This window comes from Phalacrocorax carbo, chromosome 9 (assembly GCF_963921805.1).
Source record: "Phalacrocorax carbo chromosome 9, bPhaCar2.1, whole genome shotgun sequence".
In the NCBI taxonomy this organism is placed as follows: Eukaryota; Metazoa; Chordata; class Aves; order Suliformes; family Phalacrocoracidae; genus Phalacrocorax; species Phalacrocorax carbo.
In genome coordinates this window covers 15,391,964-15,410,246 of record NC_087521.1, presented here as the reverse complement: position 1 = coordinate 15,410,246, position 18,283 = coordinate 15,391,964, and the positions used below count along the sequence as shown (strand labels likewise).

Genomic DNA, 18,283 nt, shown 5'->3' with positions numbered 1-18,283 from the left:
TTCCATGTCATATGAAAATACTTCTCCCCAAATTTGAAAGCATTTTGTAAAAGCAGTCAGAAACATATTGGTTTTTTTCTTGTTCCTTTTCAAAGCAAAGCAAAGTTCCACCCTTGCTGTCTCTCTTTTTTTCTCCTCTCTCAAAAAAAAAAAAAAAGTTTTGAGAATTTCATTTTTCTATTCACTGCAGTCCTGGCCAAAGTAAAGCCCTCTTTTACATTGACGTCAAGATCTTTACTAAGATTAGGGTTTCATTTCTCTATTGCAGCAATTAGCTAGGGAATGTATAAAAGGCTTCAGGGAAGCAAGCTAGGACTCCAGAGGGGAAAGCACTTTGCACCACAGGCAGATAGCAAGAGAGAGGGCGACAGGAGGAAGGCAGGAATACAGAGAGGCGAGGGGGGGAGGGAGGGAGGGAAAGAGAGGGAGGGAGGGAGGGAGGAAGGAACAGAAAGTTTATGTACACAAACCTTTTTTAAAAAAAGTATTGTTGCACCTGGTAGCTAGCTTTACTGACACAGAAACGAGAGGTCCGTTCAGTGCTTAAATAGCTGAGAAACAATGGGATAGTGCAGGAAAGTTAACAATTAACAGTCTCAGCTTAAATTTTGTAACTGCAGGGAACTGGAAACACAGCTGCCTCTCTCTTCAACAAAATCAGGTCTCCTGGTTAAGGGAAGAATTTTTGTTAACATCTTAGTTTCTGAAAAATAAGCAGCTCCGAGTTGAATGAGTATCATGCAGTTATGGTTTTAACCAGCCTGCTCATATTTAACTATCTCTGCTCACTTTAAAGAGAGGGGCAGGGAGAGGGGTAACGAGGCTTTTGAAGTGCTTGTTATTTTACTTTTTTAAATGAGGGTACAGAGCAAAAAAAGGGAGCTGAAGGCATCCGGCTGAAGAGAAGCAGCAAGGAAGATGGGTCTGCTAAGTGTGGATTTGCTGATCACGCTTCAGATCTTGCCGGTCTTTTTCTCCAATTGCCTCTTCCTTGCGCTGTATGACTCTGTGATCCTCCTGAAGCACATGGTGCTATTTCTGAGCCGGTCTAAGTCTGGGCGCGGTGAGTGGCGGAGGATGCTGACCTCGGAGGGGCTGCGCTGCGTCTGGAACAGCTTCCTCCTGGACGCCTACAAGCAGGTGGGTACAGGGGGATGGGGACAGGTTGGGGTGGGTAAGCTGTGATGAGCATCCCTGTTGACGGCGGGGAAGGAAGTGACTCTGTGTGGTGCCGGCTGTCTCCTGTTTGATGTTAAGTTTGACGGGAGAGCGCTAAGCTGAAAGAAGCAGTACTTTTAGGTCCGGGCTAAAGGTTCATGAGATTCAGGAGCTGCTGTCTCTGCTCTGTCACTAACTCTCTGTGCAGCCATGGCCATGTCACTTACTTTAGTTGTGCCTCAGTTTCCCCGCCAGTACGAATAATGATCTTGATGTTTATAAAGTATTTCAAGATCTTCATGTAGGAATAATGGTAAAATGCTCTAGATGCTGTCATAGCTGTTGTTTAATTGTTTGCCATGTGAGATCCTCAGAGATTCTACAAAGACTGCATCTTAAGATACAGGTCTACACAGGTAGATGTCGTCTATGTAACATAGATAGAATTGTTTTAATTAGAGTAAAAGGTAGAAATGAACTTTTGTCATTACACTGGCATTTTCTATTACTTGTTAATTTTTATATTGGAGGAAGCATACAGGTAATAGTGAAACTGGGCACAGAGTGAAACATTGAGCCTTTTTTCTTCATGAAAGCAATGACAGAGGGGTATGTCAGACATTAAAAATGAACTTGACCAGCTGAGGGACAGCTGCCTAGTGATTTAAGTTAATGAAGCCAATAGTAGTTATGCAACATGTACTTTTTTTTTCCTTTAAAGTTTTGTACAAACATTACCCAGTGGTACTGCCCAGGTCTCATGAGGTAGTTATAGTTCCCTTTTATAGATTGAAAAGGTGGACCCAAAAAGGTGAAATTCTTTGCACAGGCCACCCAGTTAGTAAGTAGAAGAACTGGATTCAGAGCTCTGTGGCTTCCAAAACAGTGCTTAGTCTGTTAATGCGTTGTCTTATTTAGACCATCTAATTTAACGTACCCCATGTGATGTCATGAGGTCATAGGGGTCCTATCCAAATGATAGCTCTGCATCTTCTGAAATATTCTTTTTGTATTGCCTTCCCCCCAGTCTCCTTTCACTCCCCCACAATGGCTTTTATATTTGCTCTTACTTAGAGATGTGAAGAGCTGGTGGTGTTGGTGTTTGCTGGCTTTGTGAGATGGAATATGAGTTGCTTAGCCTGAAACCCAAGCCCCAGGGACATTAATTTTCAGTGTAAAACAAATATAAATAACATTAGCTTTTGCCAAATGGGCCAACATCTTACTGCCACCCTAGGAATCAGCCAGCTGGCTACCTAAATAAAGTAATGCTGAATGAGTCTCACTATTCTCCTAGTCCTTCTAGTTTCTGTTTTTAGTCTTTTCACAGACATTAAGTAAATTTTACAGTGGCCTTGTTAAATGGGCTGGTGAACACAATTGTTCCCATTTTACAGACAAGGCACAGCAGGACAGTTAACATGACTTGGTCAAGGCTCCAGTGGAAGTTGGTAGCATGGCTCCAAAACAGCCAAGTTTTCAGTTCCCACATTTTCAGCCTGTATGTGGCCCAGGGTCTGGAGAAGGTGTGGAGCTGTAAGGAACCTTATATCCATGAGATATTTTCAATCTCTTTTTGCTCAAATAACACAAAATGTTTTAAAATAAACATGTTTCATGCCTTTCTGTACTTCCCAAAGTCATACTTTGCCTTTTCCTCAATGCTGTTCATGTCAGCCATGGAAGCTACAAGGAGGATGACTCTGTGCTATTTTTGGTGTTGGCAATGAAACTCATACCTTGAAATTTGGTAATTAAAAACTCTCCCTTATCACCATTAAAAGACATAAACTGTTCAAGCTAATCAGGCTTTAAGGTCCCTAGAATGAATTCTGGGCCTTAATGAACTTAGCAGAAAAATACATATGAAGATAACCAGATTTTATCACCTTGTTCCAAAAAGGGAAAGAAATCAATTCATGCCAGCTATCCCTAAGATGAAAATAATTGACCAATAATTAATGGAAAGACTGTTTTCCTTAATTATGGACCATAGGAATAGAAGATCATTGGAAACCCTTGATTGTCACAGAAAGGTAGATATGTCTAGAAATCAAATTATAGAAGAGGCACAGTAAACTGAGGACCAATATTAGGAGAAGAATCATCATCACCTCTAAAACAGAGGTGAATCTTCTGCTGATTCTGTAAGGAAGAGAAAGAAAAATAATGTTTCAGCTGGAAAGCTGTACTGGTAGAATTGAAAAAATTTGAAATATACCCTGCTTTGTGGCGTATTTAAAAAACGAGAAATAGTGAAATATATTAAATACTGTCTCACTGTCTCATAAATTGTCTTTTCCCTTAAATTATCCTTTTCTAAACCCCAGATAGGACTGCCCAGATGTGGTATCTTAATCTTAGATGATTAGTAAGAGTAGGAAATGAAAATATTGTGGAATCAAGGTACTAAACAGCATGGCAAAATGCAGTCAATACCATAACAGTGATTGCTTATTGTGCCAGTTTGCTAGCTGAAGCCAGGTTTTAGCAAAGTACTTAAGCAGGTGCTTAAGCTCATTCCATTCAGCAGTATTTATGAGATAGTCACCATTTTTCAGCCAGAATAGCAGAACTGCAGATGTCTGAGATAAACCAAAGCTAGACCACCAATTAGCAGAAGACAGGATTAAAGCAGTAACTCTGCTTGGTTTTACTATGTTTTGTGTCACTTACACAGAACTTTTCTTGAGTAAATTTCATGACATTTTCACAGAAGTAGTTGATGTAAAACTTCTATTCACAGAAAAATTTGCTAGAAGCCATTCCAGAAAAGCTGTGGGTAGAGGACAAGCTCTTTAACACAAGCTGTGCCTTGAAAGCACACAGACTGTCCAGAATTAAGTGATTTTGTTTCAATACTAGTGTGTCCAAGACATGATCTTGGGATACTTAGAGTATATTTGAAAATAGCTTTCTGATGCATTTTCCTTTCTAGAAAAATTTTTTACTATCTTACCCAAATTTCAACTTGCTTTTATTCTGCTTTTTGTTGTATTAAGTATTACTGCACATTACTTCTTGGTTAGGGCAATTATTTCATAGGCAAGATTACCTACCAAAAATTGAAGATTTTATCATCCTCAGTAGAGAAGCAATGCAGAGTTTGTTGTACTGTGAATAGAATGTCTTCAGTATTCCTTTTATTGGAGCATTCTATATGACTTATTTTCTCTATATTTTACAGTCCCACTGGAATAATAAATGATTGATCTTTTGTTTATTTTTATTTCTTATATAAATTTTATCAATGATTAATATATTTATTTTTACTTCCTTAGCTCTGGGTTCAGTATCTCACGCTCAGTGTTGATATTGTCTACAGTGAACCAGCTTTGTGATTTATAGAACATCCTCCTCCTTTTCCAAGAGGCAAGCATGTCTTACATCACAACAAGGGAGTCTTTAGGACCAGATTATTGTTGTAACAGAGATAAATAGAGCTAGTAGTCAAGTTACATTACCTTTAATAATTGAAGGAGCGCAACTATTTTATTTAAATGTTATTTTTCTAATTTACTCTTTTGATCTGTTTATCTATAGAAATGAATGGAGTGACTCCTGAAGAGTAAATAATGTATGCGTATGTAGGTGTTTACACTTTCATATGTGTTTGTATGTATACAGATATATACACATGTGTGTATCTGTCTATATATATGTATATACATATATGTGTATAAATGAAAAAATACACACATATAGGCATACATAATCTGCTCTTTCAGGAGTCAGACCTCTCATTTCTCTGTATATATGTATTCACACATATATGTATGTGTATGTATACATATGTATAGATATGAATGCAACCACACCTACTGATAAGAGAGAAAAAACAAAAGAGATTTTTGGGAGGGCGTTAGTGTGCCTTCTGTGTGATTTCTATAGGCCATCAGTACAAATGCCAGTGAAGCATTTGTTTTAGCACACAGCATGTATACTGAACGTGTCACATATCTTACATAAATCCAGAGAAAAAGCTAGAGAAGTTTTGAAAAAAAAACATTGTATTTACATTTAAATGCTTTTTTAACCTGTGAAGTTCCATGCTTTATTTAGTACCTGGATGAATCCACTTTCTAAGCTTCCAAAGGTGAGAAACCTGTATCTTAAAATGCTTTTAAAATGGGTACAGAAACACTTGCACCCATTAGCAGTGCCCAGTGATGAGGCCTCATGTTGGGAGCTTTCCCAGTGCCAGATACGAGCTTTGTGTTTCTGCAATGCAGAGCTACCATTCCTGGTCTCCAGTAGAGAGCTGTAAGGGTGTCCTAGAGGAAATCCTCCCTCTTCTCCACCTCAGCGCAGGGTAGTTAGTGGGAAGACCTTAATGGCTTCTCCCTGAAGCAGCCAAATGCTTAGGAATGCTGTGGTGCACCTGTGGGGGTAACATGCACGTGTGCATATACGCCCATGTGTGTAAATGTACATTACAGCCCTCAGAAGGATGCCAGTATCTCAAGCGATGCATGGTGATGGGTGTGTGTATGTACTTGTACAGCTTTTTACTGTCTTTAGAATGGGCCAGCAGCAAGCTTTGACATGACAGACCCAGCATGGAGGGAACGGTTGGCACACGATCCCAACTTCACAGCATAGGCCCAGCTCTGGATGTAGCAGCAAGTAGACTGGTTCAGTAAACACTGAGTGGGATTTTCCTGAGATTTCAGGGAGGCACAGTTGAGTTACCTTTGGCTACTTCTGCCTGCCTGATAGGTACATCTTTTATTCCTAAAATAAACTAGTGTGCAGGGCAGGACAGCCTGAAAACTGTCATGTTAAGTGCATGCTGCACAGTATTATCACAAAGCCAAATGTGAAAGTAATAAAATGGCATGATCCTTTACCTGTTGTTTGGCTGTCTAGTAACTCTTTGCTTTTTGGGGAAATCTTTTAAAGGTTGGAACAAAGACATAACCTCTATATTTATTATTTGTATTTATTTTGTCTGGCAAGGTAAGGAAATGTCTCTCTCTGCATTTGACAGTGATAAGGGGAATTTGTGAAAGAATGTGTTATATAGTTTCGGGGTTTAGAACTAGATATTGTGTGGTATTAAAAATATTTTATTGGTTTTACAAAGTTAGCCTTAGCAGAATTGTTTTCATTGACTTTTGCAAATGAAAACAGTCTTGAAAGAAGTGAGAAAAACAAAACAAAACCACAATTAAAACCTTTCCTACAGTATTTGGAACATAAATTCAACAGGATTTGGGCTTGTCATTATTATTAAAACATTGTCATTATTACCAATATATAACCATGTTTGTTGCAGTAGAGCCGGAGGACCAACCTAGACCAGGGACCCGTTGTACTAGGCAGTGACCTAAAAGAGAGGAGCAGTTTGTCCCATGGAGGTTACAGTTCAAACACTCAAGACAAAGGGTAGAAAAAGAGACCCACATGGGGTCTCATCCTACCCATTTCATTTTGTGGATCTAACTTCAATTTTTCAACACCACCTCTTTGCAGTCTTACATTTTCACCCTTATGTGCAAAAAACTGACTGAAAGGACTGCTTGCCTCTCTATCAAACCCTTGCAAATTCGGCTGTGGTAGACACAGAAAATTAGCTAACAGGCACCACCCAGGAAAAGGATCGTACCCAGTCCTTGCGTATCAGTTCTACCTCTTCAACAAAACCACCACTGTGTATTCATACAGTGCTAAAGCTGAGTAGAAAAAATAGAAAAGCCCTGTCCAAATTAACTTCAGATGTCCTCCAGGTGCTGACTAACAAAAACTGGTGAAGGCCTCTGTCACCTGTAGGTAGAGTCCTCAAGGGCAGCCAGTGGCCCAGAGGCCATGATGTCATAGGTCATGCGCCCATCTTGAGGGAAACATCAGCCCTTCTGAAGCTTGCTGTAGGCTCCCTGATCAGAGGAACTAAAATTATCTACTTTCTTTTATAAGAGTGCAAGGCAAAAGGCTCCTTTATGCTTTCTCCCTGCTATGCATGCTCATTTGTGGGACTAGCAGTTTTTAAGTAAAGAGCAGCATTTGACTAGTTATTTTTATCTGGACTGTGCCCTTTTAATTTGTCTCCCACTTCCTTTCTGCAGCTTCACACACCTGATCCTAATAAAAGACTGGGGACTCTGGAAGAACTCGAGTCAATTCCAGTCTGTTCTCCAATTCGAGTAATTGAGTCTCTTAAAGCAAGCTGCCACCTCCCCATGACAAATGAAGAGCTCCCACTCCTGTATGCTACTCCAGACAAGGGCCGCCTGTAATTTTTATCCACTGCACAACTCTGGGTCATGTAAATAAAGAAAACAAAAATAATAATTTGTATAATCCTCCAGCCAGAGTATGATTATAATTTGGATGAAGCACTGAGAGATATCAGGCTGTTCAGAGGCTATATTTAGCTGAGTGGGATCAAATCAAATCAAAGCAGAAAATTTGAAAAGGAGTAAAAAGCTCCAGGGATTCAGTTCATTACCAATCGCTGGACTCCAGTCCTGAACACAGCATGTCCATATTTAAATGGCTAATATCACAGACTGCTAATTGTCTGGCAACACCTATTTTCTTTAGGGGGTTGACACAGCCTGATGAGTCTGCCAAACTGTTTGGAAATCCCTCATGCAGGGCATGAAAGCTGTATTCCAGTGGATAGAATCCCAGGAGGGTTATACTAAAGCTGATAAAAGCAAAACAATGGAAAAGGTAAATGAGGAGGTTTTGTTTTGTCCAGGGGGCTTTTCCTTATCCTCACGGAGAATGTACAACAAAGTTTGCAGTATGTGCTATTTCTAGCTTGTAGTTTATGAATAGGGCTTTCTTTCCTGCTCCTAAGTCTCCTTCATTTTGCAGTCTGCGTGCTAAAGCATCAGCAACCTTGTTCCCTTTTCACTCTGCATGCAGCCTCAGAGCAGGAGATGGAGTACCAAGGCTGTCTAGCTTACACAAAATTTGCACAAATGATGCAAGACACTGCTTTGGTGTCGGGCTGGTGCTTGCTCTTGCTGATGGCTGGGCTGGCTTTCAGACTTGGTTGGCCTACCTAGTGTGTCCCATGCAGGCTGCGTGGGAGGGGGTGCCTGCGTACTGCCCGGTTTCCACCTCATCCAGAAGGCTGGCACCGAATGCCGGAATATTCATACACATAAGTACGTGATTATAGAAATGCTGGATCGCGTGTGAGGGGAATTCTGCTAGTTTGTTTCTCAGAATTTATATTTTGCCTGCCTTTGTGTAAGATTTCAAAAGCGGTTTGGCTGAATACATGGGGGTTTTTGTTTGTTTTCTCATTGCATTGATTTTCTTTTCCAAGAGCTATTTTTTTCTTTCAATAAATAACAACAAAGAAGACAGCCAAAGCCTACAATGCAGATGATCAGCAAGGATGATATTGTCATCCTGTGTCAATCGGTTCCCGAGCCTAGTGAAATAAAGAGTCCCTTTGGGAACGTCAGCGCTTCATCAAGACCAATTAGTGGAGATGCTGCTGCTTATGTTTAAGCATTAACGACTGGGCAGGGCTGCTTTTTGGAGTGCCTGACACTGGCATGGAACAAGGCACCGACCTAATTACTCCTCTACAAGAGCAGAAAATGCCTTGTGAATGCCTGCTTGGCAAGGATGTCTCATTAAGGGGAAAAAACCCAACACAAGCACTCCTAGAAACAGAAATTAAAATGATAGGTAACCTGCGGCCATGAGACTTACTTCATGGCTGTGGGAAATGAAAAGAAACTGCTGTAAGGTGACGTAGGGCATATTTGTACTTTATTTCCTAAATCCTTCTATTTTTTGGTCAATAAGGTGCATGAGAGACAGAATGCAAACTTGTATTGTTGGAGGACAATGAAATATGTTGCCACCCTTCGTATCAATGATAAATCGTACTGGAAGGGCATTCCCATGCTGGTGTTCAATAGGAGTTGTTTTGTTAGTCTGTTCCTTCAGGGTTTGCAAACTTGCCTAGGAAAAGAAGTGTTTGGGAGACCTGAGTGAAGAGTTGGTAATGAGGAGCTTACAATATGTAGCCTCTCTTTCTGATCAAGAAACAGACTGTGGTTTCCCAGTTCAAGACTGTTTGTTGGAGTATTTTCAGTCATAATAGTTTTGTTAAAATAAAACCAGAAGAATGAGGGGAAACAGATGCTAAGATGTTTTCTAAGCAGCTCTGTTCATTACCGAGTTTTAGTTGTTTCTATCCTTTTTACCTTTATTTTTCTTCTCCTCTGAAGAGTGCCAGCAAATATCAGAAATCCAAAGTGTGTTGCTTAATTGTGATTTATGAGATAAATCACATGTTATTACTTCTTTTCTTTGACTGGATGAATGCACACTCCTAAATACTGAGGTCCATTATTCATCCAGGGAGTGGGTGCAGCACAGATACTTACATGTCAGGCTTTGCCCAAAAGGCACATTTTGGGCAAGCTAGCTCTGAAAAAGCATTTGCTTGGTAGTGCAAGAACAGTTAAGCTTTCTAGGTAAAGAGAGATCTAATATTTGTGCAGATGTGTAGATGTTGTATTTCTTGAGATGTGTTCTTTTTTCGTAGTTACCAACTTATCACAAAATGCTGAGTTGTCTAGCTGGCTTATGGATTGAATGCAGCCCTTAGGATGATTATACGGCCAGCACATGATCTTGACCTGTGTATTTCTTTACTCAAGTCTGACCCTTTACCTTACTCACTCCTGCTTTGCCTATTTTGCTGCATAGAATGGGAGAGAGAAATGAGATGTTCAACAGCTGCACAGAAGAGTACCTACTACCTGCTAAGGTGTAGGTGGCATGTAGCAGCACTTCTTAAACACTGCAATATGCTTAATGCTACTTCTTAAATAGTACAGCCCAGATCTCTGAGCCTGCATCTCTCCAGATAGATCCTTTCTTCTAAAAAACTGGGATACAGCTCTTTTCCTTCCTTGAGTTCAAGTGACAGCCCACTCACACAGCAGGGCCTAAACTCAGCTACTTCAAACCTCACTTGCTTTCAAAGGCAAACGAGAACAAGCCTTTTTTTTTTTTTTTTTTTTTTTTTTTTTTTTTTTCTTTTTTTCTCCTTTTTAACTGTTACCAAGGCTATAGCAGATAGCAGTGCTGGTTTATGGGGAGGGATGCTACAAGAGGCTGTGCTTTTCTGGGGCATCATTTGCTTCCCTTGCCTGTGGTGCAGCTGCAGCTGCACATCCCCTGCTTCCAGAGGTGTGATCAACACATGCTTGGCCCGGAGAGATTTGTTGGTCTCTGACAGTCTTTCTGTGGCTCTCTTCCTTGCTGATCTCTGAGTGAATGGCAGCACAGTTGTGTCTCAATTTACCCCATAGAAAATAGTCAAAATTATGTTTATATCACGTACCAACATGCTGTGAGCCCTTCTCGTGTAGCTGTGAAGTCTGGCAGCTTTAAGGACAGTGTCTTACAAACTTTGCTTTGGTTAGACTCTTACTTCTGTTGCTATACTGATGAAATAATGCCAAGTGATTAATAGCTGTAGATTTGTTCAAGGTAGCCAGGTTTCTCAGGGAGAAATGGAGGATTCAGTATCTACAATATACTTGCTTCTGGATCTGAGTGCAGCAGCAATCACATCAGTTAGGTATTCAGCTGTTAACTCAGCTGCTTACTGTATCTGACTCACCATATCATGACTCACTATAATGTAATGTAGAATAGAAGTGCACTGAAAATCAGTTATTTATTCAGTTTTTACACAGTTCTCATTCAGTGTTAAATCCTATTGACTTCAATTGGACTATAGCTTTAGAAAGAAAAAATAAAATATGAAAGACTTCAGAATTTGGCCCTGTGTGTTTCCTTCAAAGGAACATTTGTGAACATAATCAAAGACAAGAGACAGAGGGAGATAGAAAGAGTCAGGGAAATAAAAAAAAGATAATTGCATTGTTGTACTAGAGTTTGATGCTAAAGGCAGATACATAGGAATTGCTGTGGCAGACCTCATTGAAAACTAATTGTCTTATGTAATAATATTTTGTGGTTCTACAGCAGTTATCATCTAAGGATCTTGGAGCCCTCTGCAGGATCCACCTTATTCTGGCAGTCTCTTCTGTGAGATGCTTATATTCTATCTTTTTTTCTATAGGCAGGGAAATAGAAACAGTCAGGCAAAATGACTTTTCCACAATTGCCTGTCAGGTCTGAGTTAGATCTGGGTTTAGAGCTGAGAACAGTTTAATTTCACTTCATCCTACTTCAACCATCATATAGACTTTCCCCTTTTCCTGCTGCTTTGTCCCCAGTCATCTTCTAGAGAAACACTGCAGTAGAAGGAAGCGTGTCACTCAATCACTGATGAAATTACTGCAAAGCGGCTAGAAAACCCTTTGGAGAGTGCAGTCTTAGATGGTCCACTGTCAAAAGAGAATGATATATTGGGTGGGCATCTGCAGAGTTCTCTCTTGTGTTTGGTACCCTGAGTGTTTTCATTCTTGGACTGCAAGATGGAAGAGAATGTACACATATGAAATCTGCAAACCTTTCGATTCTGAGAGGCACTGCATGTGTTGTGAAGATCAGGAATACAATGCAGAATGATTTGAAGAATTGGAAAAACAGATGCAGTTCAGTGGGGCCAAGTGCAAAGCACCAAATTCAGGCTGTACTGATGAAGTACCCAAACCCATGATGGGAGGCAACTAGAAAGGCAGAAAAAGGGACCTAGTCATTATGACTTTTCACTAGCTAACCCCTAGTCAACAGTCTACTGTTTTTCCAAAACAGTCATGATGTTTCATAAAAAGCAAACATCTGGAATGTATAAACAGGTGTAGCCTGTGACATACATGAAGTAATTGTCTGATTATTCTGAGAATTAGTTAAAACTCTTCTGAAGCTTTGAACGCTGCTTTTCAAGGAAGATGTTAACTCAGTAGAGAGAACTCAGAGGTTGGCAGTGAAAAAAAATAATGTCTAGAAAATATGGTGCTCAGAGAAAAATTAGGAGAAATTGGAGATATTCTGTCTGAAAGCACAAAAGGGCTTATGTATTTGAGTCTGCAAATACATAAGGGCAGACAAGACTATGTGCATAGTTGACAGGAGAAAACAGGTCTCAGATCAAATTTTCTAACAATAATGAAGTACTATACCTGTCAGGAATGCTACATTTCCCTGCCCTGTGAGTGGAGATGGACTAGATGAACTTTTTGAAGCTGCTGCTTTTGATGATTTGTTATATCCTGATGCTAGTGTCCATGCGGGTAGTTAAGCGTACTCTTTGAACAGGTGACTATTTATTTGAAGAGAGTAGCCATAAGGATACTGGACAAGCAAGTGACACTAACTTGCTATGTTTTAATTTGTTTTGCTGTCAGGTCAAACTGGGAGGAGAAGCCCCAAACTCCAGTGTAATCCACATAGCCAAAGGCAGTGATGGCAGCAGTAGCAGCTGGAAGAGTGTCAGTAGCAAGTGTGGAACCAAATGTCACCTCCTGGATTTTGCCAACTCTGAGCGGCCACTGGTGGTCAACTTTGGTTCAGCTACCTGACCACCGTTCACAAGCCAGCTGTCGGCCTTCAGCAAGTTGGTGGAGGAGTTCTCTGGTGTGGCTGACTTTCTGTTGGTCTACATCGATGAGGCTCACCCGTCAGATGGCTGGGCTGCCCCTGGAATCTCTCCCTCTTCATTTGAAGTTAAGAAACACAGGAACCAAGAAGACCGATGTGCAGCTGCTCACCAGCTCCTAGAGCGCTTTTCCTTGCCACCTCAGTGCCAAGTGGTGGCTGACTGCATGGACAACAATGCCAATGTGGCCTACGGGGTTTCATTTGAGCGAGTATGCATTGTGCAGAGACAAAAAATCGCCTACTTGGGAGGCAAAGGCCCCTTTTTCTACAATCTGCAGGAGGTTCGGCTTTGGCTAGAACAAAACTTCAGCAAAAGATGAAATCCATTCTCTACAGAAGCTATGTCAACAGATGTGTCTCTTTAAGGTGATGTAAAAGGGAAAGAAGAAATCATATGTTGGTTTGAATAAGGCCTTTCAGATGATTGCAGGAGGACACATTTTATAACAAGGTCAAATGAGCATTAACTAGGAAAAGAAAATAAAACAAAAAACTAACTCCACAGAAACATTATTGTATGGAAAAAATCCCACTCCTGTGCTTGCTATGGGACAGAAGAGGTGAAGAGGCTTCTTCAGAAAGGTGCTGCTGGTGAGCAGGAAGAGTGGTGAGATAAGAACTGTATCCCAGGAACCTGTCTCATGAAGCGTCAGCCCTGGGTAAGGCAGAAGCATTGCTGCTTGGAAGGCAATCTATGGAAAGGCAATGCCATGCATTTAATCAGAAACGCTTCTTTACCCTCTTGTGGCCAATGCAAGCAACCTGGGAGGAGCCCGGGGGCTTGCAATTACTTTGCATAGAAATGCAGTGGAGTGTGGCAATTGTCCTCTCCTAGAGATTTTATTGTTCAGAGACTACAGGAACCACCATGCAATGCATCGTGCAGGCAGACTGGCTGCTCATATCAAGACGAAACATTGCATGTCGGTATTTGTACTCTCTATGGATGCCTCTGCACAGCACACCAACTATGTAAGTCTATCCGTATGTGTGTATCCAGTATGCAGGCCTGTGCCTGCTGAGAAAGATGTTAAAAATCTATGGAGTTGGACCAAAATGACAAAGGTGATCAAATAAGCCCATTACAGTTTGAAAACTAAAAGACCTGGACTATTTGTAACAAAACAGCGAGAACCATCTAGAGCGTGCATCATGAGACAAACCTCAGCTGATGCCAACCAGCCCTTGGTTCTCAGAGCTGGCAACATGCATTTATCAATATTCTCTGGTTCTCTTCTCTGTTTCTTTACTCACCTCGGTCTCTTTCCAATTAGCAATAGGCTTAAAAGTAATTTCATTTTTAGCTTTTTAAAAAATAACTTATTTCTGTCTTTTATTTTTATTTGCGATAATGACCTTACAGAGGTATTTTGGGGATGGGGGAACTTATACACAACTTTACCTCATTGAAATGGAAACCTATCCTTTCATTTACCCTGTTAAATGTAGTCATGCTGATTTTTGCTATCTTGGATACCTGCAACTAGTTTATAGCTATGTTAGTTTGTCTGGAAGTTAAGTTGTTTGCAGCCTCAGAACTGATTGCTGCAGTACTGCTATCAGATGAGGTGATAGTCTGTTTGTTTCACTCGTGTTCTCAAAAGCCTTCCCAGAGAAATAGGGAGGACAAATAGTGTGAATTAATGTGAATAAGTGTAAAAGATGGCAGAATTTTCATACGAATGGGTCTGAGGTATTATTAATTATGTTTAAAGAGATACTGTCAACTTAGAGTATACATTAAATTTAGGTATTTCTAAAACTAAAATGAAGCCTGATGAAAAGGCAAGTTTACAATGATCTAATCCATTATACCTGATAAATGAAAATCCATAGGGAGATGGACTATCCAAATTTTCTCTCAACTTTGGCAGAAACATGAAACAGATAAACACAGTAAGTGGCAAAAATCAAATTAGTTCTTTTAATTTATCATCCTGGCAGTTGTCAGGAATATTATGTATTAATACTAACACAGGAAAGAACAGAAAATACATACATAAATATTTTCATTTTCACAGTGTCCCTTTAATAACATGTATTTCTTCTTGCTTGGCTGTTGGTCAATTTAGCCAATGTACAAGGCATTTGGAAATGTGTTTTCAAGCACAGGTCTGAAATAATGACAGTAACATGAGTGATTTCTCTCATATTCAGGTTCATGCTTCCCTTCCTTCTCACATTTTCCTCCACACACTGTTAAACATACACACACACACACACTTACATGGTTTGGTAATGTGTATCAGAAAAGGGTGTAAAGAATGGTCTTCAGACCTTCTGATGAACCCACTTCTCAGAAGGCATGTATCTGTGTGTGTGTATGTATATATGTATGTATGCTCTTATATGTATATAATATATTCTTATGTATGTATATACATATGCATGCACACATAAGTGGTGTCTAAGACCAATAATAATTATTATTCTGTCCTTCCATTCATTAATCTTACTGTAACTCATTGCTTAGTGTGGAAGATTGTTATAAATTTTTATGACTAACTGGGATATATAACTGAAATTTTTTAAACCTCATATCATAGAAACAGTAACATAGCCAAACTACATGGCTTATTTAATCCAGTGTCCTACCTCTGACTGTATCAGATGCTTCAGGGGAAGGTGCAATAATTTCTTCTGGAATTTTCATTAGCTTCAACCCTTATTATTTTTGCCTTGTCTAATGTGATTGTTGATGTCTCATCATCCCTATGAGAGGCTGATCCTGAATTTTGAGATCTAAATATTTCTTAAGATGGGGAATACTAAAATAAAAAACCATCATGTTTAAGAACAAAGAAAAACTAATAAAACCAGATTTTTTTTCAGATCTAAATTGGCTGCTTTTCAATGTCATTCTCACCTCTTGCTCTTGTATGCTAAAACAGTATAAAGAGGAGTGATCCCATTTTTTCAGCTGTATGTCAGTGATTCTATACTCTATATAAAAATTTACATACCTTTTGTTTGTTTCTTAAGCCAAACAATAATTCGCATTCTTATACAGGTCCATATTCTTTGCCTGTCTCTGAATCTCTTCTGGTTTTGCTACACTGTTCTTTTACTCATGTGATTAAAGCTGTAGACATTAGTCCAAGTGAAAATATGTATTGATATACCCAGCACAACATCTTTTCCTTATTATATTCTATTCTTCATTCATCTGAAACTTTATTAATCCATAGCAACTGTATAGCCTTTGTAAAACTTAACCTAGTAAGTCTTTTCTTCTTTTCCCCATCATACAGTTGAAGTCTGAACTGTTTACCTGGGAAATGTTAGATAACTGTTTAGTACAGCTGTTGAAACATACCTTTAGCTTGGAGGAGAGTCTGAGTTAGTAGTTCAGTTAGTTAATACCCCTGTGCATATCTAAAGTTACAGTTATTTTTCAAGTCCATTTCTCCTTTTGAATTTCTATTACTTTGCCTTGTTATTCATAGATGCTTGTTCATCACATAGTATAAAGGAATTATAAAATTGGCTCCTGGAAATGGGAAATCCACAAGAATTTTCCACAAGAAAAAATATACGAAAAATTCATTTCTTTCTTGGCAACAAGAATGCATTACCCTGCCCAAAACTTAAAGATAGTTCAGCCTCACTGATTGTCAAGACAGAAATACATTTTGCAAATCCTTACATTTCCTCAGATAATTTGTGGTCAGAAAGCAGGGGAAGTATTTCAAAGAGAAATGGGCTTAAAGGAAGAAAATATCTTTTGTAATTGGCTGATAGAAATACAAGCTCTTAAATTTTTTTGTTGACAAAATTAAAACATTTTATAGAAAACATTTTAAATTAAACTTCATGCATTGTCCTCAGTTAATGATAGAAGTGGCCATATGTCAGATACCCAAAATTATTGTAGCAGTGGGTTGTTTTGGGTCTAGGCAGAAATTTTTCTACATTGCTAGCATCGTACTTCACAACTGGTCTAGTCTGTTGTGAGGCTGGATTTGCTTTTGTCTCCTCACTGTTTGAGGGCACTAAACCATATTACTTGAGGTGCTTCAGTGTGACATACGGATTGAGCTATAGCTCACAAAATAGGTGCCTGAAAGTATTCTGGAAGGCTACCGTATATATTAGAGACCCCAGTACTCCGTATCAACATTAGTATGGGAAACTTCCAGTGCTTTTTAATTTTGAGCAAGGTAAAAAGCTATTCTGGACTATCATTCTACATTGTTCTGTGCTTAGCATCATTATTTAGCACTGTATAAAATGAATGTAAAACATTTTGTACAGATGAAAACGATAGCGTTTTGCTCTTGCTTGTGTAGACAATGACATAAATTTAAGGCAGAAGGAAAACATGCCCTGTCTATTAAAAAGAAAGAAATATATTATGAAATATTGTTGAACAACTGTGTGAACACTTTGAAAAACAAAATGCAATCATTTTTATGAAGGTGATCTTGGTGGGGAAACCCACAAAGCTTCTCAAAAATGTATCAGTGCTATGCGTTCGGGTGTATGAGCGGAGGGCGGTTATGTTTCTGTATGTGTGAAAGTGGCTTTTCTGTGATGTGGACTGTAGGTTTAAGAGTTTTTAAGACTTTCAATCAGTACTATAACCAAAGCAATAAGAGGTATCAGGTAGGGAATATTGGCCAGTTTTGTTCAACTCTACACCATGTCTGTGCTGTATCTGTATTCAGTGACCTTTGGGCCCAATGTGGAGGCTTCAGAGAAGAGAGACTGGGTGAGACAATGAAAGCGAAGGCTTGTGTGTTTATGAAGATCGCTAACAAAAGAGTAGCTAACTCAGTTGGCGTTCAGATGCCCTCACACTGGCATTCCTCTGTGCACCTTAGTGTATTTGAGAGAGGGGTCTCTTTGGGGCCATTAATAAGATTGCTGGGGTGTAGATGCTTGTGTGTACTGACTATGTGTGTGTCATTGTTTAAATGTCAAAAATACACTTTGTAGGAGAGCCAGCAAAATTTTGTTACAATATGGTGCTCCATGATATGTGCTTTCTAGATTTGTTTTTCTTGTATTATAATAAAGAATACAGAAAAAATATACCTCTTCTGTGTCTTCTTATTCTAATATTGGTTATTAATATGCAGTGGAATCTTGACATTAGACAAGAAAACTTAAAACTGTATTTCATATAATAGCCTACACCACCCTGCCTAGGTCTTAAGCAATATGAGCAAACCCCTTTGTAAATGGTGGGTCTAATTTAATATCTGACTACTCCTCAACTTTTAAGAAAGGTAAGGGGGAGAGAAACTGAGATCTACAAGGACAGCAGTTGAGTCCACACAGCATTTCACAGTTCAAAAAAAGTATATGCTTAACGAAAGCATGCAGAGCTGTGCATAGCACATGAAACCTGGATGAATTGGTTGAGAATGCATCATCTATACATGCAGCTTCCATTTCAATGAACACACAAAAGGTGAAAAATAAAATCAAAAGCACAGCTGAATAGCTGTTACAGGGAAGAAAAGGTCAAATGGAAGAATGTCTGGCAACTTCCTAAACAAACTCACTTTGTGATTTAGTTGTATTTTAGAAATTTCCTCCTCTTTGTCATCTTTTGTTACAGGAA

At 39.3% G+C, this 18,283-nt stretch overlaps 1 protein-coding gene across 2 annotated transcripts; it reads left to right on the top strand.

The window, feature by feature from the left end:
• Positions 1-450: 450 nt before the first annotated feature.
• On the top strand, positions 451-17,748 carry DIO2 (iodothyronine deiodinase 2). 2 transcript variants are annotated; one of them, XM_064460501.1, is made up of 2 exons: positions 451-1,140; positions 12,462-17,748. In XM_064460501.1, the coding sequence occupies exons 1-2, from the start codon at positions 919-921 to the stop codon at positions 13,077-13,079; spliced, it is 840 nt and encodes a 279-aa protein (XP_064316571.1). In that variant the 5' UTR covers positions 451-918; the 3' UTR covers positions 13,080-17,748. The 2 variants fall into 2 exon arrangements, with proteins under 2 accessions (XP_064316571.1, XP_009510468.2); XM_009512173.2 differs by having other exon boundaries at positions 12,462-13,034.
• Positions 17,749-18,283: the final 535 nt, after the last annotated feature.